This window comes from Symphalangus syndactylus, chromosome 10 (genome assembly GCF_028878055.3).
Source record: "Symphalangus syndactylus isolate Jambi chromosome 10, NHGRI_mSymSyn1-v2.1_pri, whole genome shotgun sequence".
NCBI classification, from domain to species: Eukaryota; Metazoa; Chordata; class Mammalia; order Primates; family Hylobatidae; genus Symphalangus; species Symphalangus syndactylus.
Genome location: NC_072432.2, coordinates 89,697,032 through 89,722,143, shown reverse-complemented (window position 1 = coordinate 89,722,143; position 25,112 = coordinate 89,697,032). Strand labels below are relative to the sequence as shown.

General features: G+C 43.8%; 1 protein-coding gene across 13 annotated transcripts in view; it reads right to left on the bottom strand.

Annotated features, from left to right (window-relative positions):
* LIMA1 (LIM domain and actin binding 1) overlaps nt 1-25,112 on the bottom strand; it is a 106,464-nt gene that overhangs the window by 39,334 nt on the left and 42,018 nt on the right. For 8 of the 13 annotated variants that reach the window (XM_055294890.2, XM_055294892.2, XM_055294896.2 and 5 more), the window contains exons 3-4: nt 13,342-13,387; nt 4,057-4,521 (exon numbers count right to left, since the gene is read on the bottom strand). In XM_055294890.2, coding sequence (XP_055150865.2) covers nt 4,057-4,521; nt 13,342-13,387 — 511 coding nt within the window. Of the gene's footprint in view, nt 1-4,056; nt 4,953-13,341; nt 13,388-14,687; nt 15,880-21,002; nt 21,174-25,112 lie in introns of those variants that run through there. The other 5 variants (XM_055294893.2, XM_063610506.1, XM_055294894.2 and 2 more) reach the window with 4 other exon arrangements.

Here is a 25,112-nt window from a genome sequence, read left to right as displayed (position 1 = left end):
CCCAGGCTGGAGTGCAGTGGCGCGATCTCGGCTCACTGCAAGCTCCGGCTCCCGGGTTTATGCCATTCTCCTGCCTCAGCCTCTCGGAGTAGCTGGGACTACAGGCGCCCGCCACCACGCCTGGCTAATTTTTTTTTTTTTTTGTATTTTTAGTAGAGATGGGGTTTCATCGTGGTCTCGATCTCCTGACCTCGTGAGCCGCCCGCCTCGGCCTCCCAAAGTGCTGGGATTACAGGCGTGAGCCACCGCGCCTGGCCTATGATGAATTTCTTAATAAGCCTTGTCATTGGGCACACAATGGGCACAGTTTATGCAGCAAATTGGCTGCAGTGAATAGCGTACACCTGGTTGCGGCCCTCTTTGGCGTGACCATTGTTTCTTCTTTTCTTTGTCATCTTGGAGGTACAGGCCCAAGAACGATGAAGTAAAAATCTTAATTTGAGGGTGACTGAGTGCTTCAAGACCACTTACGCCAAATCCACATTCTGCAAGACAGTTCAAGAAAAAAGGCAAAGTAGCCGTCTACCTCAAGGCTATGGGCTCCACAATACTTAGCACAGTTGTCCCCAAGTGTAAAACACTTCCCATGGCGTGCTTCTTCCCTGTCTCCCAGGTTAGGCACAATGATGCCAAGGCACTCTGTCATTGACACTCTCATCCTTTAAGAATTTCAGGCTGGGTGTGGTGGCTCACGCCTGTAATTTCACCAGCTTGGGAGGCCAACGCAGGAGGATCACTTGAGCCCAGGAGTTTAAGAACAGTCTGGGCAACATAGTGAAACCCTGTCTCCATGAAAAATTTAAAAAATTAGCTGAGAGCGGTGGTACACACCTGTGGCCCCAGCTATTTGGGAGGCTGAGGCAGGGGGGTCAAGGCTGCAGTGAGCCACAATTGTACCACTGTACTCCTCCAGCCTGGGCAACAGAGTTAAGACCCTATCTCCATTAAAAAAAAAAAAAAATGCATTTCAAACAATAACAGCAGTTTAATTCTTCCTTTGGAATCTAGGTAAAACTGGTCTTTCTCTATAAAGTCTACTATGTTCTGGTCTTGTTTCAAAAAGTATAAACACACTGAAATTAAAACATGAAATATTAAGAATAAAAGATTCAAAAAGTAGCAATTGGGGGATGAGTATTCCAAGGTTTGAGTGTAAAGATTGGCTATGAGACTGTACAGGTAGGTTGAACTCAGACTATAGAATACCTGACAGAACTGTTAAAAATAATCTAGACTGAGACTGGGCATGGTGGCTCATGCCTGTAATCCCAGCTCTTTGGGAGGCTGAGGCAGGCAGATCACCTGAGGTCAGGAATTCAAGACCAGCCTGACCAATATGATGAAACTCTGTCTCTACTAAACATACAAAAATTAGCTGGGCGTGGTGGCGGGCGCCTATAATCCCAGCTATTTGGGAGGCTGAGGCAGGAGAATTACTTGAACCTGGGAGGTGGAGGTTGCAGTGAGCCAAGATCGCGCCAATACACTTCAACCTGAGTAACAGAGAGAGATTCTGTCTCAAAAATAAATAAATAAAAAAAAATCTAGACTGTTTTCAGTATGGACAATGATGCTTATTTAGAAACAGCAATAAAACCAAGGGTGGCTGTGTTTTCCACTCCCTAAGCAGTCCATTAAGTGACAAATCAGGAAATTAAAAATGGTACACACAAAAAGCAATGAAACCTAGAAGCCCAGGTGAATCTTATGTCTCTTCCATCTTCTTGTTTTTAAGGGACAGGGATCTTACTGTGTTGCCCAGACTGGAGTGCAGTGGCAATCATGGCTCACTGCAACCTCAAACTCTCATGCTCAAGCAATCTTCTGCCTCAGCCTCCTAAGTAGCTGGGACTATCAATGCATACCACCACACCTGGCTAATTTTTAAATTTTTAGTAGAGATGAGGTCTGGCTATGTTGCCCAGGCTGGTCTCAAACTCTTGGGCACAAGCAATCCTCCCGCCTTGGGCCTCCCTAAATTCTGGGATTACAGATGTAAGCCACTGTGCCCAGCCTCTTCCATCTTCCTATACCTTTAGCAATCAATCTGGTTGCCCAGTGCTATCAGCCATCTAGTAGGATCTTTATTTTTATTTTTATATATTTTTTGAGACAGAGTCTCACTCTGTTGCCCAGGCTGGAGTGCAGTGGCATGATCTCGGCTCACTGCATCCTCCACCTCCCAGGTTCAAGTGATTCTCCTGCCTCAGCCTCCCGAGTAGCTGGGACTACCAGCACACGCCACCATGCCTGGCTAATTTTTGTATTTTTAGTGGAGATGGGGTTTCACCATGTTGGCCAGGCTGGTCTCGAACTCCTGGCCACAAGTGATCCCCCAACCTCTGCCTCCCAAAATGCTGGGATTACAGACTTGAGCCACCACGCCCGACTTAGTAGGATCTTATATGGAAAGTTTTTCTCCTCTCCAAGCAGCCTTAGAGAGATAGGCTTGTTCTGACCCATATCTCACTAGATATTTATGAGAAAAAGTGTCTCACCATATCCTTACACATAATCAGCATTTTTGTCTGCTACAGTCCCAGTCATTTCCTACCTTTGGCCAGTTTCAACATGCAGCAGCCTTTTGCACTGCATCTTCATTGTGTGTACTGGCATGACATCAGCTGTCCTGTTCCTAGCAGGGTCTGGGAGGAGGAGACGTACAATGGTGCTTTGAGTCACAACAAAGCCCCTTCCTCTCTATTTAGGATTTCTGACATTTTTTCCTTCCACTTAAAATTCTTCTTCCCATTTTAAATAAAAAAATTTTTTAAATTAAAACCATAAAGGGGAAAGAAGAAGTTGGCAGGACTAAAGGTCTAAAAACTTGAGAGGGAAGAGAGTTAAGAAAAGTTATAAAACTGCTTTGTGGTTACATCTCTTGCCAACTGGTTTCACTGTTAAAGTAGGGCTAAAGCTCATGCACAGAGAAGTGCTGTAGCTTTACACATCGTCAAAACCTCGCACAACTTCAAACATGACCCCCAAACATTCAAGAACTTTTCTAATTCTAAGCAGAAAAGCGACTGGCACTGCAAGTTATGGGAAGGGATTGACAATATCACGCCTAATATAACTGAAGACTACAGGATGAGTTATTTTTTATCTCAGAAAGAATGCTTCATATTATTATATTACTTTCCAAACATAGGGACTTGGGCCAAATATTTAGCTTAAAAAAAAATCCAGCTTTCCCATCTAGGTGGAATCTAGAGTAAGGGATGGCTTTGCTCCCCATCAGGTCTGTTTATTTCATTATAACGACTGTTGTAACGAACCATCCCCATGTACAAAGCCAGATATATAGGAAAGTATGAGAAAACTGGAAAAATTTACCAGCTCTGTGGCCTCTGGATTGCGTTATAAATCACCAGCATATGTAACTCATTTTCTAGTTAAGTAATTCCCTCTGGGGACGAGGTCTGCAATCCACATGAAGGATCAAATTTCATTAGCAGTTGTAGGAAAACGCAACCCCGTGCATTTGCAAGTCAAAACTCCCGAAAGCTATAGCTAGTCTGGCTATCTTCATTGATTTTGCCTGAGAGAGGATTTTAGCTGATAGAAAACATTTGTTGGAAGGCACAGATGAGGAAGTTGAGAAGAAGAGAAGGGATTCAGCTAGCAGAGACAAGTACGCCTCAGTCTTAATGTTAAACTCCGGCCTTAACACTCAGTCTGCAGCTGTGTCCAAGCAGAGAGCTATTCGGCAGTAATTCCACCCCCAAAGCTACAAATGATAAAGAACACAGGAAGACAATTTAAACGGGCAAGTATACAAAAACACATAATCCAACTGGTATTAAACTCTCTTCATTTCTAGATAACAATTTGAATCCCAGTGTGAACTTGATTTAACATGAAATTGGGTCAGAGACTCACAAATCTTAGCATCTATGTAAATCATTCATTTGAGACTATTAACTTATCTAACTGGAATCAAAAGACATACTGACCACCTATTCGCCTCTACTCAAAATAGCTGGATTGGAAAAACAGCTTTGTCTAGTACTTGAATTGGCTTTTTCTCAAGTTTCAAACCCGCCCAGTTCTTACCTTAGTTTGAGTTGGTTCACCTTTCTCAAACATCATCTTAAGCCTGTTTAGCGGAACATTATATTTCTCTATTTTGCCTGAAGCTTCTGTGTTTTCACTGATTTCTGATTTTTCTACTTCATGCCTGGATTCTCCTAGACAATTTTCCATTTTTTTACTTTCTGTTGAGTGGTCTTTAAGATCCTCACCGTCCTTGATGTGGGGATATCGACCCTGAACAAGGGCTTCAGGAGGTGACCTGAATCTAGATCTGGGGTGGATTTGTTCTTCTTGGTCAGCTTTGGCTCCAGACGCAGCGTGGCTTGTCACTTCAGCAGGAGGATGGTCCGCTCTGTGCCTAATCTCAGTGCTGCTGTTCCGTAGAGAGTCTGTGTGAGACTCTGATCCCAGCCCTGGGTTCTCCCACTTCTTCTTTAACACAGTCAGGGTCCCCTTTCTAAAGTGCTGGGGGAGATTTTCGGTGTTCTAGAAGAACAAGAAGTAAGTGCCAGTTATAACTTGCCTGCTGAAACATTCAAACATGTTGTTCTTTGTAAAATGAAAGTTAAAACTCCAAGCTGCTCCTGGTCCACTGCTGTTTCAGACAGCTGTGAACAGTTACAGCCTTGCCACATGGAGAAAGCATCCACCCGGGAGAGGGAGAGGGAGAGGGGAAGAGAGAAAAAGTCAGGAACTGAAGCAGGAAGTGATAAAACAGGATGGCCTTATAAGGACAAAATGAGAAGAAAGGCAAGCCCAGCTCTAAGGATAGTTACATGCGAGACAAGAGATTTTCACCCAAAGATTAATGGGGAAAAAAACAATAAAGAAAAAGCAAAATACAAGTGCTTGAAACACTGTAACTACACATCAGCAAAGTTCATCATTACCTGCCATAAAATAACATGGTAAATTCTGCTGTTTTTTTTTTTCTTTTAAATAAGACAAAGATGCAGGATAAGCCGGGCGTGGTGGCTCACGCCTGTAATCCCAGCACTTTGGGAGGCTGAGGCGGGTGGATCACGAGGTCAGGAGATCGAGACCACGGTGAAACCCCGTCTCTACTAAAAATACAAAAAAATTAGCCGGGCGTGGTGGCGGGCGCCTGTAGTCCCAGCTACTCGGAGAGGCTGAGGCAGGAGAATGGCGTGAACCCGGGAGGCGGAGCTTGCAGTGAGCCGAGATTGCGCCACTGCACTCCAGCCTGGGTGACAGAGCAAGACTCCGTCTCAAAAAAAAAAAAAAAAAAAAAAAAAAAAAGATGCAGGATAGCTGAAACTATACCATTAATTATGGATAGTGGCAGCAAGGGTTGAAACTATTTGTAGAACCCTGGCGAAGTCCCCAGACTTTCCAAGTATTTGCATAAATATTTAGTTATGTCTGACATAATTTACATGCATATGAGCAGTCAAATTTTATTTTTCATAAGAATTTAATCTTTTTTTTTCCCCTGCTCTTCTCTACAAGTTTATCTGTGTATAAATTCTCACTTATCAGGGCTGGGCACGGTGGCTCACGCCTGTAATCCCAGCACTTTGGGAGGCTGAGGCCAGTGGATCACGAGGTCAGGAGTTTGAGACCAGCCAGACCAACATGGAGAAACCCCGTCTCTAAAAAAGAAATACAAAAATTAACTGGGTGCAGTGGTGCACACTTGTAATCCCAGCTACTCTGGAGGCTGAGGCAGGAGAATCGCTTGAACCTGGGAAGTGGAGGTTGCAGTGAGCCGAGATTGCGCCACTGCACTCCAGCCTGGGTGACAGAGTGAGACTCCATCCCCCTACCAAAAAATAAAAATAAAAAATTCTCAGTTATCAAGAAATTCACTGTTTTACAGATCCTCTGGTTGTATAATATGCAGGCTTCAAATGCAAATACCACTACTCATCACTCAGATGATCAAAGGACACATATTTACATAGCTAAGAGAGTTCACTTTCACTAGGGCCAAAAATGGAATTAATTTATACATATAAGACAGACTGAAAACAACTTGGAAATTGTCACTGTTGTTCCATAATAGAGGAAACATGCTTGTTGAAAATTAAATGTCCTGGCCGGGCGCGGTGGCTCATGCCTGTAATCCCAGCACTTTGGGAGGCCGAGGCGGGTGGATCACCTGAGGTCATGAGTTCGTGACCAGCCCGGCCAACATAGTGAAACCACGTCTCTACTTAAAATACAAAAAATAGTTGGGCGTGGTGGCACGCGCCTGTAGTCCCAGCTACTCAGGAGGCTGAGGCAGAAAAATGGCTTGAACCCGGGAGGCGGAGGGTGCAGTGAGCCCAAATCGCACCACTGCACTCCAGCCTGGGTGACAGAGCAAGACTCTGTCTCAAAAAAAAAAAAAAAAAAAAAAATTAAAATGTCCCATACTTTGAAAGGACTGTACTCCTAAATAAATTGAACAGCACCACCTTCCCAACAAACTGCAAACTCCAGTACCTTCTCTCTTGTGGTCTGTGACTCACCGGTCTTTCAACTAAGAAAGAAAGGACAAACAACCTAGGAATTAAACAGGATTAGCTGCTATTTTGGGAATTAAGTCTGTCACTCTATTACTCTTCTGAAAATACTCTTGAGAGCCACTTCATCAAGTAGAAACAAGGCTTGAAAAAAAAATTATAGAACTGCTTGATTCTAGTGTTTAAATTTTAGCTTTTACCAAATGATCCATTGGAGGAAGAATGTATGGATCAGAGATATAAGAAGCTTAAAAAGTTTTCTTGCTAGAAAAGAGGGAATTACAAAACAGCTCCAGAAGCTGGTTCTACCCTAACTGCCAGCAGCATTCTTGGCTCTGTAAGGTCTCGTGCCACACAATGGATGAATCATCTAGGTCTCTGACTTCACCTGCCCTTACTGTAACCACACAGGAGCCCTGACAATCAAAGTGGCACTTTGCCTTGGTAACTGGACACTGTTTTTCTCAGATACCTATCATGTGATCAAAGTATACTTATTGACATGAAAAGATGCTCATAGGATACTTTTGAATGAAGAAAGCCAATTATAAGACAGCATGATCCCATTTTAATTTTTTTAGAGACAGGGTCTTGCTTTGTCACCCAGGCTGAAATGCAGTGGTGTAATCATAGCTCACTGCAGCTGTTTGACTTCCTGGGCTCAAGTGATCCTCCCACCTCAGCCTCCTGAGTAGCTAGGACTACAGGTGTATGTCAGCATGCCTGGCTTTTTTTTTTTTTTTTTTTTTTTTTTTCGAGACAGAGTTTCACTCTTGTTGCACAGGCTGGAGTGGAATGGTGCGATCTTGGCTCACTGCAACCTCCGCCTCCCGGGTTCAAGCAATTCTCATGCCTCAGCCTCCCGAGTAGCTGGGATTACAGGCATGCGCCACCATGCCTGGCTAATTTTGTATTTTTAGTAGAGACAGGGTTTCTCCATGTTGGTCAGGCTGGTCTCGAACTCCCGACCTCAGGTGATCTGCCTGCCTCGGCCTCCCAAAGAGCTGGGATTACAGGCATGAGCCACTGCGCCCGGCCCCAACTGTCTCTTTAAAATGTTCATAACATTATCTTATTTTTAATTTATTATTTTCTCAATTACAAAAGTAATAACTTATTGGGGGGAAACTCTCAATCAATATAGAAATATGTACCTGACATGAATAGATACTGTAATACATGCCATTTTCCCTACTTGACTCCCCACCTCTCCCAACCTAGATACCCACTCCTGACAGTTTATATGGTATATATGTTGTCATTTTTAAATTTTGTACACTATATGTATTTTTTTGTACAAAATCATACTGTACTTACTGTTCTACACTTTGCATTTAATCACTTAATGTACTTTTGATATCTTTTCATGCCCATACATAAAATCTTCAATCTTTTTTCTTTTTGAGACGGAGTCTCACTCTGTCACCCAGGCTAGAGTGTAGTGGCACGATCTCGGTTCACTGCAACCTCTGCTTCCCAGTTTCCAGCAGTTCTCTTGCCTCAGCCTCTCAGGTAGCTGGGCTTACAGGAACATACTACCATGCCGGCTAATTTTTGTATTATTAGTAGAGACGGGGTTTCACCATGTTGGCCAGGCTGGTCCGGACCTCAGGTGATCTACCTGCCTTGGCCTCCCAAAGTGCTGGGATTACAGGTGTAAGCCACCACGCCTGGCCAAAATCTTAATAACCATATAGTATATTATTACTGTATGTGCAATTACCATTCCCCCACTGATGAATATATGTATTGTTCAAAATTATTTGCCAACTGTTTAGATTACAATTTATATCTCATTATTACTTTAATTTACGTTTATCTGATCATCAGTGAGGCTAAGCATTTTTCTGCATTGTTACTTCTTTGTTATCTATTTTATTTATTCATTTACTTATTTATTTTTGAGACAGGGTCTTGCTCTATTGCCCATGCTAGAGTGCAGTGGCATGATCACGGCTCACTGCAGCCTTGACCTCCTGGGCTCAAGCGATCCTGCCACCTCTGCCTCCCAAGTATCTGGGACCACAGGCCCATGCCACCATGCCCAGCTAAATTTTTAAAATTTTTATAGAGAGGGTTCTATGTTGCTCAGGCTCAAACTCCCAGGCTCAAGTGATCCTCCCACCTCAGCCTCCCAAAGTGTGGGGATCACAGGTGTGAGCCACCATGCCCGTCCTCTTCTTTAAATACCTATTCATGTCCACTTACCTCAACTGCTAAAAGCACTGGAGGCTTCTGCTTTATTTTATCTCACTATAGCATTTGACATTACTGATCACTCTCCCTGGTAAAAATTGCTTCCAACTTTTCTGTGATACCCCTTTTTCTTAGATTTCTTCCCATTTTGAGATGCAAGAAGGGTGTAGGAAAAAACAATAATGAAAAAAAAGATTTCACTGGGCACAGCGGCTCACACCTGTAATCCCAGCACTTTGGGAGGCTGAGGCGGGCAGATCACAAGGTCAAGAGATCGAGATCATCCTGGACAACATGGTGAAACCCTGTCTTTACTACAAATACAAAAATTAGGTGGGCGTGGTGGTGTGTGCCTGTAATCTCAGCTACTTGGGAGGCTGAGGCAGGAAAATCACTTGAACCTGGGAGGTGGAGGTTGCAGTGAGCCGTGATCACATGATCATGCCTCTGAACTCCAGCCTGGCGAAAGAGCAAGATTCCATCTCAAAAAAAAAAAAAAAAAGATTTCATTTATCTGGCCACTACTCAGTTTCATAATTTAGTTATTCTTTTTCTTTTTTTTACAGGTTTCTCCTCCTCTGTCCTTCCCTTATATGGTGGGGTCCCTCAGGGTTTTTGTCTTAGGTCCTCTGCTTTGCTTACTTTACATATTCTCTGTATATGATGTTATCCATCCCGATTTCACCCACCATATAGATTATAACATCAACAAATACATAGATAGATCTATACTGTGTATCTATACAGACAGAGTTATAGAACTTGTCTCTAGGCAGATATCTCTCCTTTTCTACCAATTCTACCTGGAAATGCTAGAGGCATCTTAAACTCCTCCTTGATCAAGGTTGAAGTCTTCCCTTTCTTTTTTCTTTTGTTTTATTTTTATTTATTTATTTTTTTTGAGATGGAGTCTTGCTCTGTCACCCAGGCTGGAGTGCAGTGGTGCAATCTCGGCTCACCACAGCCTCTGCCTCCTGGGTTCAAGTGATTCTCCTGCCTCAGTCTCCCGAGTAGCTGGGATTACAGGCGTGAGCCACCACACCCGGCTAATTTTTTGTATTTTTAGTAGGGATGGGGTTTCACCATGTTGGCTAAGCTGGTCTCGAACTCCTGACCTTAGGTGATCCACCCGCTTCAGCCGGGATTACAGATGTGAGCCACCGTGCCCGGCCTGAAGTCTTCCCTTTCTTCCCTTCACTCCTCACTCTCTAACCTGTTTCTTTTCTCGAATTGTCTATCTTGGTGAATGCAACAACCATCTTTTCATCTGTCAAGTAGGCCTGTTTCTTATGCCTTCATGCTGTGCGTGTGCTGCTTCCCCCATCTAGAATACAAAGCTTCTGCCACTCCCTGTCGCCTTTGCTTAGCTAATTCCTCTTGGTCCTTTAGGGTTGAGTCAGGCACTGCCTCTTCTGGGAAGCCTTCCTAGATGTAGCACAGTTCAGATCCCTCCTAAATTCTCCCCCAGCCCACTCTGAGTATTTATTTGATATGGTACTTATCACACCCGGGTTGTAATTCTATTTTCCAAATTCTAAACAGTCCCTTTGGAGACAGAGAATACATCTTATTCTTCTTGTGTCTTCAGGAGCTGGAACATAAGAGATGCTCCATAGATAATTGTCTATACTCGTGGGGTCAACTTCTCTCATCCCACTGTCTTGAACCTAGTCCAATTCAGGCCTCTATTCTACCACTCCCAAACAACACAAGATGACTAATGACCTTCATGTTGCCAAATCCGATGGTCAATTCTCAGCTTATCCGTGTGTTTGATTCTGTTAACTCCCCTTCTAGAAGCACTTTCTTCACTTGGCTTCTGGCACTTGTTTCCTCTGCTGGTTACTCCTTATATCTCCAACCTTTAAACACCAAGGTGCCCCAGAGCTAAGTCATGAGACCACTTGTCTGTCTACACTCACTTCCTAGCTTATCTCACGTACCTCATAGCTTTAAGTACCACTGACACTTTGACACACGTCCATTTTATCTGCAGCAGGGATCTCTTCCAATTCCAGATTTTTATATAGTATCCAAGTTCCTACTGACATTTCCATTTGGATGTCTTAATAAAACATGTTACAGTTTACATGTGCAAAACTGAGCTTCTACTATTTCTCCCTCTCTAAATCTGCTTTTACTGTAGTCTTCCCTATCTCAATTAATGGTATTTTAATTTAACTGTGTTTGGGCCAAAAACATTGTTGCTATTCTTTTATTTTTTATTTTTTTGTAATAGAGATGGGGTCTGCTATATTGCCTAGGCTGATCTTGAACTCCTGACCTCAAGTGATCCTCCTGCCTTGACCTCCCAAAGTTCTGGGATTACAGGCACAAGCCACTGTGGCAGAGCCACTGCTGCCATTCTTGATTCTTCTCTCTACCTTCAACACACATCCGGACCACTTCTCGACACCTATACTGCTACTACTCTAGTCCAAACCATATTATACCTGGCCTAAATCATTATCATTGTCTCTTAATTGGTCTCCATGCTTCTGCCATTATTGTTCCTCTACATTCTCTTCCATTTTTTTACATTTAAAAAATAGAGAGACAGGGTCTTGCTAGGTTGCCCAGGCTAGTCTTGAACTCCTGACCTCAAGCGATCCTCCTGCCTTGGCCTCCTAAAGTGCTGGGATTAGAGCCTTCTCTTCAGCCATAAAAAAGGATGAGTTCATGTCCTTTGTAGGGACATGGATGAAGCTGGAAACCATCATTCTCAGCAAAGTATCTCAAGGACATAAAACCAAACACCACATGTTCTCACTCATAGGTGGGAATTGAACAATGAGAACACTTGGACACAGGAAGGGGAACATCACACACCAGGGCCTGTCATGTGGTAGGGGGAGGGAGGAGGGATAGCATTAGGAGATATACCTAATGTAAATGACCAGTTAACAGGTGCAGCACACCAACATGGCACATGTATACATATGTAACAAACCTGCACTTTGTGCACATGTACCCTAGAACTTAAAGTATAATAATAAAAAAAGAAAAAAAAATTTAAGTCAGACTACATCACTTCTTTGCATATAAACCCTCTCCAAAGGCTTCCTTGCATTCAGAGTTAAAGCCCAGGTCTTTACAATGACACCACTTGACATTTCTTTTCTATTCCTCAAACACACCAAGACTGTTCTTGCCTGAGGACATCCGCGCAAGCAGTTCCTTCTGCCTAACCCTCCTCCCTGGCTCATGTCCTCAAATCTCTGCTCAAACATTTCCTCATCACAGGCCTTCACTGACCACCCTAGGCCCTATCCTCCTTACCTGCCTCATGCTGTTCCACAGTACTAGTCACTACTGACACAATTTCTTTTTTAAATTTTTTTATTTTTATTTTTTGAGACGGAGTCTCACTCTGTCCCCCAGGCTGGAGTGCAGTGGTGCGATCTCAGCTTACTACAATCTCTGCCTCCCGGGTTCAAGTGATTCTCCTGCCTCAGCCTCCATAGTAGCTGGGATTATAGGCATGCGCCACCACACTCAGCTAATTTTTGTATTTTTAGTGGAGACAAGGTTTCACCATCTTGGCCAGACTGGTCTCCTAACTCCTAACTTCAGGTGCTCTGCCTGCCTCAGCCTCCCAAAGTGCTGGGATTACAGGCGTGAGCCACCACGCCCAGCCATACTGACACAATTTCTTTATTGTTTGTCTTTTGCACTAGAATGTAAATTCCATGAGGGCTGGGATGTAGTCTGTGCTTGGCATGTAGTAGGTGCTCGGTGAAAACTTGTTAAATGGATGAGAGTGAAGCGAAGGAAGAAAGAAAGGAGCAAGTGGGGGAAAAACAGAGGCAAGAGGGAAGGAAGAAAAGAAACCAGCAGTTGAGTAAAGTAATGGTAGTTTTTTCTTATAATGCACCAGAGGAGATCCATTTTTTAATTATAGGAAAATTAAGCCAAGGACCTCAGCCTTAGAGAGAACAAATTTACAGGGACACATTATGCACTAATTTAAATAGGTTAGGTACTGAAAACTGCCAGAAGGATGTTTTTGTAATGCCATCCAAATTAAGGAATTATTGCCCAAACATACAAGTTTTTTCCCTCACAAGATTAAATCAAGTAAAATTTCAAAAGACATGTATTATTCAGCCTCACTGGAAGTTAGCAAGCATGGAGACTAGAGAACGGGTAGAAGCAGAGAGTTTATTCTGGGGGTTTTTGTCTTTGGTAGATCCTGCAGCTAGGAAACTTGCTAACTAGATTGGGTCAAGAAGTTTGCTTTAAACAAAAAACCCAGAAGATGACAACAGCTGCACAGCTACTACCATTTAAATGCACAGATGTAGAAGTTCTGATTGTCTGATTTGGAAAAAAGACCACCTAGGAAACCCTGTGTTCTCACTTGAGTAGAAGCCATTTTACTAACCTCAGGCGAGCATTTGGACTCTTGTTCTTCACTCAACACAGGAAAGAAAAAGTGACTCAAAAGGAGAAATGCAGTGAAAAAATAAGATTCCCTGCACTGAGCCAAGTTGTCCTGAGCAAATGGCTCACAGATCACACCCGCTAGCACAAATGTCCACTCAGCTGACACAGAACCCAAGCCCCACAGAGGCTGCAGGTGGCTTGGCCACACAATTCTGCTCAAGAAGTGCCACGTGCCCTGGAATTTCTGAATACTTACACTTCTCTTCTTCTCCATGTTTGTTTCTTCAGCTGCTTTCTGGTACCTTCAGAGAAGGGAAGGAACGAATGTCTCAAATTAAACTCATATTTTTACTCTTTCAATTTTTTATCTTTTTTTGAGATGAAGTCTCACTCTTGTTGCCCAGGCTGCAGTGCAGTGTGCGATCTCGGCTCACTGCAACTTCTACCTCCCAGGTTCGAGTGATTCTCCTGTCTCAGCCTCCAGAGCAGCTGGGATTACAGGCACCCACCACCATGCCCAGCTAATTTTTGTAGTTTTAGTAGAGATCGGGTTTTACCATGTTGGCCAGGCTGGTCTCGAACTCCTGACCTCAAGTGATCCACTGGCCTCGGCCTCCCAAAGTGCGTGCCCAGCTTTTTTTGCTTTTTTTTTTTTTTTTTTTTTGAGACAGGGTCTCACTCTGTTGCTCAGGCTGGAATCCAGTGGTACAACCATGGTTCATCATGGTTCACTGCAGCCTTGACCTCCTGTCTCAGCCTCCTGAGTGGCTGGGACTATATAAGTGCACACCACCACACCTGGCTTAATTTTTTTATTTTTGTAGAGATGGGGTCTTGCCATGTTGCCTAGGCTGGTCTCAAACTCCTGAGCTAAAGTGATCCTCATGCTTCGGCCTCCTAAAGTATTGAGATTACAGGCATGAGCCACCAGCCCGGCCACTTTCTTTTTTCTTTTTCTTTTTTTTTTTTTTGAGATGGGATTTCCCTCTGTCACCCAGGCTGAAGTTCAGTAGCATGATCTTGTCACACTGCAACCTCTGCCTCCAGGGCTCAAGTGATCCCACCACCTCATCCTCCTGAGTAGCTGGGACCACAGATGCACACCACCACACCTGGCTAATTTCTTGTATTTTTCGTAGAGACAGGGTTTCACCATGTTGACCAGGCCAGTCTCAAACTCCTGAGCTTAAGTGATCTGCTGGCCTCGGCCTCCCCAAATGCTGGGATTACAGGCATGAGCCACCAGGCCCAGCCCCCCCAGCCACTTTTAATCTTTAAGAAAACCAGTTCTGGGCTGGGTGAAGTGGCTCATGCCTGTAATCCCAGCACTTTGGGAGGCTGAGGTGGGTGGATCGCCCGAGGTCAGGAGTTCAAGACCAGCCTGGCCAGCATGGTGAAACCCCACCTCTACTAAAAATACAAAAATCAGCCAGGCATAGTGGCGCACACCTATAATCCCAGCTACTCGGGGGGCTGAGGCACGAGAATCGCTCGAACCCGGGAGGCGGAGGTTGCAGTGAGCTAAGATCACGCCACTGTACTCTAGCCCAGGTGACAGAGCGAGATTCAAAACAAACAAACCCCAAAAAACAGTCTGCATACCTATTTCTGCCAGCAGTTGCTTTTAATCAACTCTATCAGAAGAAGCTGTAAATCAGAGCAGACCTCACTTCTGCAGCCATTCCAGTCATCTGCTCTGATATAACAACAGGATCCCCGTGGATAAGGTCAAATGCTGAAACAATTGGATAGAGCAGAAAGTCTGGGCTTTAAGCCCCAGTTTTGCTGCTTATTAACTGTGATCTCCGGCAAGTGACTTAATTTCTCTAAGCCTCAGTTTCCTTATCTAGAAAGAAGTTACAATCTACTTTCAGGATTGCCGGGAAGATTAAATGTAATCATGTGTAAAAACATTTTGAAATTAGTTAAGTCCATACAGCAATGCATTAATTCCAACATATACATTTCCCCTCCCATATTTATGCCTCTGATATCTTACAATTGTTCTCAGCCAAATGGTTGAGAGATAGTCACATTGCCTGTACATGTTGAATTTAGTATAAGTTATTGATATTGTCATTTTAACTCAGTTACAAGTATTTGATGGTACTACATGGTTTTGTTTTGTTTGAGACAGAGTTTCGCTCTTGTTGCCCAGGCTGGAGTGCAATGGCACAATCTCGGCTCACTGCAATCTCTGCCTCCCTGGTTCAAGCATTCTCCTACCCCAGCCTCTCAGGTAGCTAAGATTACAGGCATGTGCCACCATGCCCGGCTAATTTTTGTATTTTTACTAAAGACAGGGTTTCACCATGTTGGCCAGGCTGGTCTCGAACTCTTGACCTCACGTGATCTGCCTGCCTCAGCCTTCCAAAGTGCTGGGATTACAGGCTTGAGCCACAGCACACAGCTATTATTATATGTTTTAAATGCCACTTAAAAATGTCTTTTAAAAGATTATACTATGTTTGGCATTTAAGGAAAAATTATTTTACATGGCACACGAGTGACATGTGAGAAAAGTTTGTAATAAGCACTGATCAGTTTAATCAGCATTTTTTCTTAGAGATGCAAAAATAGTGGCACAGCTATAGTTGATGACACCTTAGATTTCATAAATAATTATTTGTTATTACTTTTATGATCTTGTCATTTTTATTACTTGGATTGGAAGACTTCTGAGAAAAAAATTAAAGTCCTTTTCAAGGAGGAACAGGTTTTCTCCATTTAAAGACTAAGTGGTCCGGAGATTTGTGCAGGTACAAGCTGCACAAATCTCCAGACCACCCAGAACAACCTTTTTTTTTTTTTCTGAGACAGAGTCTTGCTCTGTTGCCCAGGCTGGAGTGCAGTGGTGCGATCTCAGTTGACTGCAACCTCCGCTTCCTGGGTTCAAGTGATTCTCATCTCTAGGCCTCTCGAGTAGCTGGGATTACAGGCATGCCCCACCACACCTGGCTAATTTTTGCATTTTTAGTAGAGACGGGGTTTCACCATGTTGGCCAGGCTTGTCTCAAACTCCTGGCCTCAAGAGATACGCCTGCCTTGGCCTCCCAAAGTGCTGAGATTACAGGCATGAGCCACCACACCTGGCCCTAGAACAACCTTAATCTGGCTTCCTCCAGGCCTCTGAGTCATGCACTGAAGTCAGCACCATCACGTGGAGATTATGTGCCTCTCCTTGGGCCTGCCTTAGCAGAACTCAGCCCCACCCCTAGAAAAGGGCACTGTTCAAAGGGCACTGTCCTCTGCCTAAAGGTAGAATTTCAGAATTCACGAGGCATTTGGAGTAGGAGGTAAAAGAAGAAGAAAAAAAGCAGCCTCAGGCCTGGTGCAGTGGCTCACACCTGTAATCCCAGCACTTCGGGAGGCCGAGGTGGGCTGATCGCTTGAACCCAGAAGTTTGAGACCAGACTGCACAACACAGTAAAACCCTGTCTCTACAAAAAATACAAAAATTAGCCAGGTGTGGTGCATGCCTGCAGTCCCAGCAACTGGGGAGGCTGAGATAGGAGGATTCCTTGAGCCAGGGAGGTTGAGGCTGCAGTGAGCTACGATCACGCCACTGTACTCTAGCCTGAGCTACAGAGTAAGACCCTGTAGCTTGCCTTGACCTCCAGGACTCAAGCAATTCTCCTACCTCAGCCTTGCAAGAAGCTGGGTCTAAAGATGTCTACCATCACATCTGACTAACTTCAAAAAAATTTTTTTAGTAGATGTAGGGTCATGCTATGTTGCCCAAGCTGGTCTCAAACTCCTGAGCTCAAGTGATCCTCTTGTCTCAGCCTCTCAAAGTGTTGAAATTACAGGCATGAGCCACCATGCCCAGCCAAGAAAGAGTATTACATAAAGGGTCTTCCAATCCTATCACTTTTTTTTTTTTTTTTTTGAGAAGGAGTCCTGCTCAGTCCCCTAGGCTGGAGTATAGTGGCGTAATCTCGGCTCACTGCAACCTCTGTCTCCTGGGTTCAAGTGATTCTCCTGAGTAGCTGGGGTTACAGGTGTGCGCCGCTATGCCCAGCTAATTTTTGTTTTTTTAGTAGACACGGGTTTCACCAAGTTTGCCACGCTGGTCTTGAACTCCTGACCTCAAGTGATCCACCAGCCTTGGCCTCCCAAAGTACTGAGATTACAGGTGTGAGCCACTGTGCCCAGCCCCCAATCCTATCACTGTCTAATTTTAATAATCAGATATTAACAAGCATCTCAGTCACCATGTAGTACTGCTCTGCAATTGAGCAGAACTCTCTAATGGGGTAGGGTAAAAGGACTACCAAAAATTTCTGGCACTTCGTAGACCATAACTAGGAAGAAAGTGGGATTAGAACTGCTATGATTCAATTGACAAGCTGAAAATATATTTGCAACTTATATTACAGACAAAAAATTAATTTCCCTAGAATATAAATAACTACTAATCAACAGGAAAATGACAACTGAATAAATAAAAAGGCAGATATAAACATACAATTCACGGCTGGGTGCGGTGTCTCACGCCTGTAATCCCAGCACTTTGGGAGATGGAGGTGGGTGGATCACCTGAGGTCAGGAGTTGGAAACCAGCCCCGCCAACCTGGCAAAACCCTGTCTCTCCTAAACATACAAAAATTAGCCAGGCGTGGTGGCAGGCACCTGAAATTCCAGCTACTAGATAGATTGAGGCACGAGAATCGCCTGAACCCAGGAGGTGGAGGTTGCAGTGAGCCGAGATTGCACCACTGCACTCCGGCCTGGGTAACAGAGCCAGACTCCATCTCAAAAAAACAAAAACATACAGTTCACAAAAAGAACATCTCATGACTCTTACACAGAAGAGATGTTCCACCTCAAAATGCAAATTCAAACAATGCTAAGAACATTTTACCTATTAAGTAGGAAAATATTTTCTTTTTTCTTTTTTTTTTTTTTTTTTTTTTTTGAGATGGAGTCTCACTCTGTCGCCCAGGCTAGAGTGCAGTGGCGTGATCTCGGCTCACTGCAACCTCTGCCTCCCAGGTTCAAGTGATTGTCCTGCCTCAGCCTCCCAAGTAGCTGGGATTACAGGCATGCACCACCACACCCGGCTAATTTTTTTGTATTTTTAGTAGAGATGAGGTTTCACCATGTTGGCCAGACTGGTCTCCAACTCCTGACCTCAGATGATCCGCCTGCCTCAGCCTCCCAAAGTGCTGGGATCACAGGCGTGAGCCACCGCACCCGGCCGGAAAACATTTTCTTAAAAAGCTAATATGAGGGGGTTCCCTTTCTCAGCTTGGAGTCCTTCTCCCTCTGTCTCTGTATGGGGAAGCTGCTTCTTCCTTCTTTCTTGCCTATTAAACACTCTCCGCTCCTTAAAACCACACACACACACACACACACACACACACACACACACGCACACGCACACTCACACAGCTAATATGCAGTTGGGTTGGGTAGCTCATGCCTATAATCCCAGCACTTTGGGAAGTGGAGGCGATAGGATTGCTTGAGGTCAGGAGTTCGAGGCTGCAGTGAGCTGTGATTGTATCACCAAACTTCTGTTTAAAACAAACAAATAAACAAACAAAAAAGGCTAATATGGGACACTGGTGAGGGTATGGGGAAACAGGTTCTGTCTTACATTGCTGCTGGGAAGGTAAATTGGTAAAACCTTTATAGAAGGCATTTTGTCTATGCCTTCTTTAATATCTGCCAAAATTATAAAAGCACAAATGTTATAATTTACCAATTCTTTCTGCTCCCAGAATTTATCCTATAGATACACTAAGAAAAGATTTTCATATTGGATTATTTATCATAGCATTAAATATAACAGCAAAAGACTGAGAACAACCTGAATGTCCATTAGCAGAGGAGTGGTAAATTATAATGTATACGTATAATGAAATATTGTGCAGCAACAAAAAGGACAAAGGGAAGGTGGTAGTGATTGTACAATAATATGAATGTACTTAATGCCACTGAACTGTGTTCTTACAAGTGGTTGGCCAGGTGCAGTGGCTCATGCCTGTAATCCCAGCACTTTGGGAGGCCAAGGTGGGCGGATCTCCTGAGGTCAGGAGTTTAAGACCAGCCTGGCCAACATGGTGAAACCCCATCTCTACTAAAAATGTAAAGATTAGCTGGGCATGGTGGCTGATGCCTATAGTCCCAGCAACTCGAGAGGCTGAGGCACGAGAATCCTTTGAACCCAGGAGGTGGAGGTTGCAGTAAGCTGAGATCACACCACTGCACTCCAGCCTGGGCAACAGAGTGAGACTCGGTCTCAAAAAAAAAAAAAAAAAAAAAAAGTGGTTAAACTGGTAAATTTTATGTTATATACCGTGTATTTTACCACAGTTAAAACAAAACAGTATGGTACTGGCATAAAGACAGATATATAGACCAACGGAACAGAACACACAGCCCAGAAATAAACCCTTACATGTATGGTCAAATAATTTTTTGACAAGTGTGCCAAGACCATCCAGTGGGGAAAGGAAAATCTTTTCAACAAATGGTGCTGGGAAAACTGGATAGCCACATGCAAAAAAATGAAATTGGACTACCATATACAAAAATTAAGTCAAATGGATCAAAGACCTAACTATAAGAGCTAAAACTATAAAACACCTGGTTGAAACATAGGGGAAAAGTCTCATGACATTGGATTTGGCAATGATTTTTTGAAATTTATTTTTTGTCGTTTTTCTTTCTTATTCTTGTTTTTCTTATTTTTTCATGTTATTTTAATTTTTTATTATCTTTTGATCATCTCATCATTACAAGATTTGGTAATGCCTTATTGGAATACAACACCAAAAGCACAGGCACAAAAGAAAAAACAAACTAGACTTCAATAAAATTAAAAATTTTTCTGAGGCTTGGCGTGGGGGCTCACACCTGTAATCTCAGCACTTTGGGAGGCCAAGGTGGGTGGGTATGTGAGGTCAGGAGTTCAAGACCAGCCTGGCCAACATGATGAAACCTTGTCTCTACTAAAAACACAAAAATTAGCCAGGTGTGGTGGTGGGCACCTGTAATCCCTGCTACTTGGGAGGCCGAGGCTGGTGAATCATTTGAACCCAGGAGGTGGAGGTTGCAGTGAGCCGAGATTGCGCCACTGCACTCCAGCCCTGATGACAGAGCAAGACTCTATCTCAAAAAACACAAAACAAAACAAACAAACAAACAAAACACAAAAAAACCTTTGCACATCAAAGAACACTATCAACAGGCCGGGCGCAGTGGCTCATGACTGTAATCCCAGCACTTTGGGAGGCCGAGGCAGGTGGATCACTTGAGGTCAGGAATTCAAGACCAGACTGGCCAACATGGTAAAACCCCATCTCTACTAAAAATACAAAAATTAGCTGGGTGTGGTGGTGGGCACCTGTAATCCCAGCTATTGAGGAGGCTGAGGAAGGAGAATCGCTTGAACCTGGTAAGCGGAGGTTGCAGTGAGCCGAGATTATACCACTGCACTCCAGCCTGGGCGACAGAGCGAGGCTCTGTCTCATGAAGAAAAAAAAAAAAAGAACATTATCAACAAAGTGAAAAGGTCCCATGGAGTGGGAGAAAATATTTGCAACTCATATTTGAGTTTTAAGTAGCAAAAATGAGATAATGTGATACATACTATTCTGCTTCTCCCTTTCTCCATTTCAGAGAGAAATTCAGAGAAGCTGACATGTTCATTCAAGAAACAACTTATTGCTGTCTACTATGTTCCAAGCACTAGAGAAAAAGTAATGAAAGAAATAACCAAAACAGACATAATATCTGCTCTCAGACGCTTACAGTTTAGACACTAAAAACAGAAGCACACAAATACACACACACACACACACACACACAGTGGTAAGTCCTTTGGAAAAAAAAAAGAACAGGGTATTATTAAATAACAAAGGAACACAATTGAGAAAGGAAGAGGAAATCAAGGAAAGCCTCACTTACATTAATTAGCCTGATTTGATAATTCCACAATGTATTCATGTATTAAACATCACATTGGCTGGATGTGGTAGTTCATGCCTGTAATCCCAGCACTTTGGGAGGCTGAGGTGAGTAGATCACTTGAGGCCAGGAGTTCAAGACTGGCCTGGGCAACATGGAGAAACCTCGTCTCTATTAAAAAGACAAAAATTAGCCACCAGGCACGTTGGTGCACACCTGTAGTTTCAGCTACTCAGAGACTGAGGCGGGAGGATTGCTTGAACCTGGGAAGAGGAAGTTGCAGTGAACCAAGATAGCGCCACTGCACTCCAGCCTGGGTGATAAAGTGAGACTCTGTCTCAAAAAACAAACAAAAAACCATCACATTGGACCCCATACATATGTAAAATTATTCTTTGTCAGCTAAAAACAAATGGATGAGTACGATGGCTCAAGCCTGTGATCCCAGCACTTTGGGAGGCCAAGGCAGGCCAATCGCTTGAGCCTGGGAGTTTGAGAACAGCCTAGGCAACATGGCGAGACCCCATCTCTAAAAACAAAAACAAAAACAAAACCTAGCAGGGCTTGGTGGCATGCGCCTGTAGTCCCAGTTACTCAGGAGGCTGAGGTGGGAGGATCACCTAAGCCCAGGAATTTGAGGATGCAGTGTGTCATGATGGCACCACTGCACTCCAGCCTGGGCAACGGAGTGAGACTCTATCTCAAAATAAAATAAAATAAAATAATTTTAAAAGGAGCGCCTCGCTGAAAAAATGACCTGTAGGCTGAGATGTGAAGTTTGACCAGATGAAGTTAGCCAGACAAAAGGAAGGGAGGAAAGCATTCCAGGAACAGAATAAACACCATGTGCAAAGGCCTCAAGGCAAGAAAGTGTCTCATGTGTATAGGGTGCACAAAGAACTCCAGTGTTGCAGAAGCTCACTGAGAGGGGAAAGGGCAGGCGATGAGGCGGGAGGCAGGGATGGGCCATGCAGGTCATGCTAAGGACTTTGAATTTAATGGTAGGATGGTCACTGATTCAATTCGTGTTTTTAAAAGAGTGCTCTGGAGTGTGGAGAATGGACTGGAGGGGGCTGAGAATGGAGGTGGCATTAATGAGAGATCATGCTGGCTGGGCTGCAGAGATAACGGCACTAGAGATAAAGAAAAGTGAATAGATTTGAGATATATATTTCGAGGAAGAATCAGTAGGGTAGTAATGAGATGGGGAAGAGAGAATGATTCTGGCAGCGGAGTCAATGGAAGTAATGCTTCCTGGGACGAGGAATTGTGAAGGAAGAGCAAATCTGGAAACGGGGAAGATCAAGAGTTCAGTGTTAGCCATGTTAACTAAAACATCCATTTGGTGGTAGCAGTGATGAGATGCATGTGTCCAGAGCTCAGAAGAAAGCTCTGAGCTAGTTGTATGCATTTAGGACTTGTGTGCCCACGAATGGTATTAAAGCCACAGGAGTGGATGACATCTGCAAACAGTGTGTAGTGTGAGAAGAGGCCTGGAACTCAGTCCTGGAGACTCGAACGTTTTCAGCAGTCAGAACAGATGATAAGAGAGACTGACAAGGAAGAGACAGAGAGGGAGGAAGAAAACGATGAGACTGCCAGAGAAGCCGAGAGAAGCAAAAATGTGGGAGGGAAAAAGTGGTGAGGGTTCATGTACGATAAAGGCCAAGAAACATCCCTTTGATTTAGCAACACGGAAGTGTTTGGTAATCTTGGCAATCCTCTTTCATTATAATTAATTCGCCCATATTCCTTTAATGGGCATTTGGATTGTTTCCAGTTTTTCACCATTGCAAATAACGCTTTGGGGAATGTCCTTGTACGTATATTTTTCCCACTTGTACTAATATATCTGTCTAAGAGATTCCCTAAAAGTGACAATTCAGGGATACAGTGGATTGTAGCTATTATAAAAGGGAACTTAGAACTGACCTTGAACTTGCGTTTCCACACCCCTTGGATAATCATCTACAGTATATTACAGCAATAATACAATATATGAAAACTAGAACCAATTGGCAGACAGGTTTATATTTAGCCAACTGTTCTCCAAGGCAAGGTATTTACATTGTGGTTAGTTGGGTAAATAAGCTCAGAGGTTCCCTTCCCTTTAGTGTCTAATAGAAACATAGATTAAAAAAAAATCAAAATAGTTCTCATCTTTAGCCCTGTCCTTTTAGCATGGAGGCATCTGTAAGACCAGGTGTATACACCAAAGGGCGTCTTCAATCCTGTTCTCAAACCCCTACTCAAATATCTCCACCTTTTATTTGTAATGAAGTTCCTGCTAAATAGTACATAACAGGGAGAAAGGCTCTACACCACCTCTTTCTTCCAGGTTAGATCCCTGGTACTTTTATATTTTGTACTCTTAGATTGCCACAAGACTGAGGCTCAATACTTCTGAATTCAGTGTTCAGGCCTCAGACTTTTTTCAGAGGCCCTTACAGCAACTAGCATTCTTCTGACACAAAATGTGAACGACACAAAATGGGGGCACCATTTTGAAGATCCAAATTTGAGAAAATAAAACATTTACAATAAAATTTCTGTAATTAGGCCGGGCGCGGTGGCTCACGCTTGTAATCCCAGCACTTTGGGAGGCCCAGGCGGGCGGATCACGAGGTCAGGAGATCGAGACCACGGTGAAACCCCGTCTCTACTAAAAATACAAAAAAATTAGCCGGGCGTGGTGGCGGGCGCCTGTAGTCCCAGCTACTCGGGGAGGCTGAGGCAGGAGAATGGCGTGAACCCGGGAGGCGGAGCTTGCAGTGAGCCGAGATTGCGCCACTGCACTCCAGCCTGGGCGACAGAGCGAGACTCCATCTCATAAAAAAAAAACATTCTGTAATTAAAATCTCGTTCCTCTTTCCTTCCCAGATTTTTTTTTTTGTGGTCCAGCCTCCTTTTCTTCGCATAAGGAATTTAATCTTGCAACTGCTCGCTAATGCTCAGCTGTGGGGCAGGCAGCTGATGGAGGACGCTAAAATTATCTGGGGAGTAATAACAGTGTCTCAAATTTTTCTAAGGCCAGAAAACAGAGTTCCTGAGCCATGACTCTTGCTTGTATGCCCTCAAATAGAGCAAAGGGAATGCTGAGCCAAAAAGGGAAAACAGAAACTCCCAAGGTTTAGGCAATATATTTTCTTCTGGAAAAATTTCACCACTAAAATGTTACAGAGAAGCGAAAGAAGAGGAAGTTAACCAGGCCGACTTGAAGGTCAATTTTTTTCTTATTGAAGGAAGAATAGTCACAGAAAACTAAATATGAATGCTTTTTTTTTTTTTTTTTTGAGACGGAGTCTCGCTCTTTCACCCAGGCTGGAGTGCGGTGGCGCGACCTCGGCTCACTGCAAGCTCCGCCTGGCGGGTTCACGCCATTCTCCTGCCTCAGCCTCCTGAGTAGCTGGGACTTCTCACTCTGTCACCCAGGCCGGAAGGCAGTGGTGCAATCATAGTTCACTGCAGCCTTGAGCTTCTGGACTCAAGTGATCCTCTCTACCCGGCCTCCTCCTCTTTCCTGGAACTAGGAATGGGTAAAGTTATAACAAAAACAGGAGAAGCTGTGATAAGGTAGAGGCATGCTGGCAGGGGGTTAGGTTAGGGATCTTCGTGCTGTGTTCATCAATTCTACCATCTTGGTGTATGACCTTCAGTCATAATTGCTAATCCTCAAGCTCCTAATCTGTCAAAGGAGTAGGGCGAATGCTAGCCACATCAGTGGTTTCAAGCTCTGCCAGCTGCAGAACCCTCTCTTCAAATGCTGTCTTACACAGAACCTAACCTTTACAAGGGATCAAAGCAGGATTGCTGGAATGGAAAATCTAAAGGGCTGGGCCTGGGATCTCGGCCTGGGATCTGGGCCTGGGCTTAGCCCTTAGGGTGTTCCAATTGTTGGAGAACTGGCCCTGAGATTCCTCTGAAGACCACAATTAAGATAGTTTAAAAACTCTCTTTAATTCCAAAAATGTATGAGTCAAACAAATTCCACCCAAAGTGTCAACTGTTATCAAATGAAGGATCATATTATGCTGAAGTCAGTGGTGAGTGAAACCAAAGCTAGCTATTCAAATGGATGTATCAATAGGAACTTCTTACCTCAAATTTAAT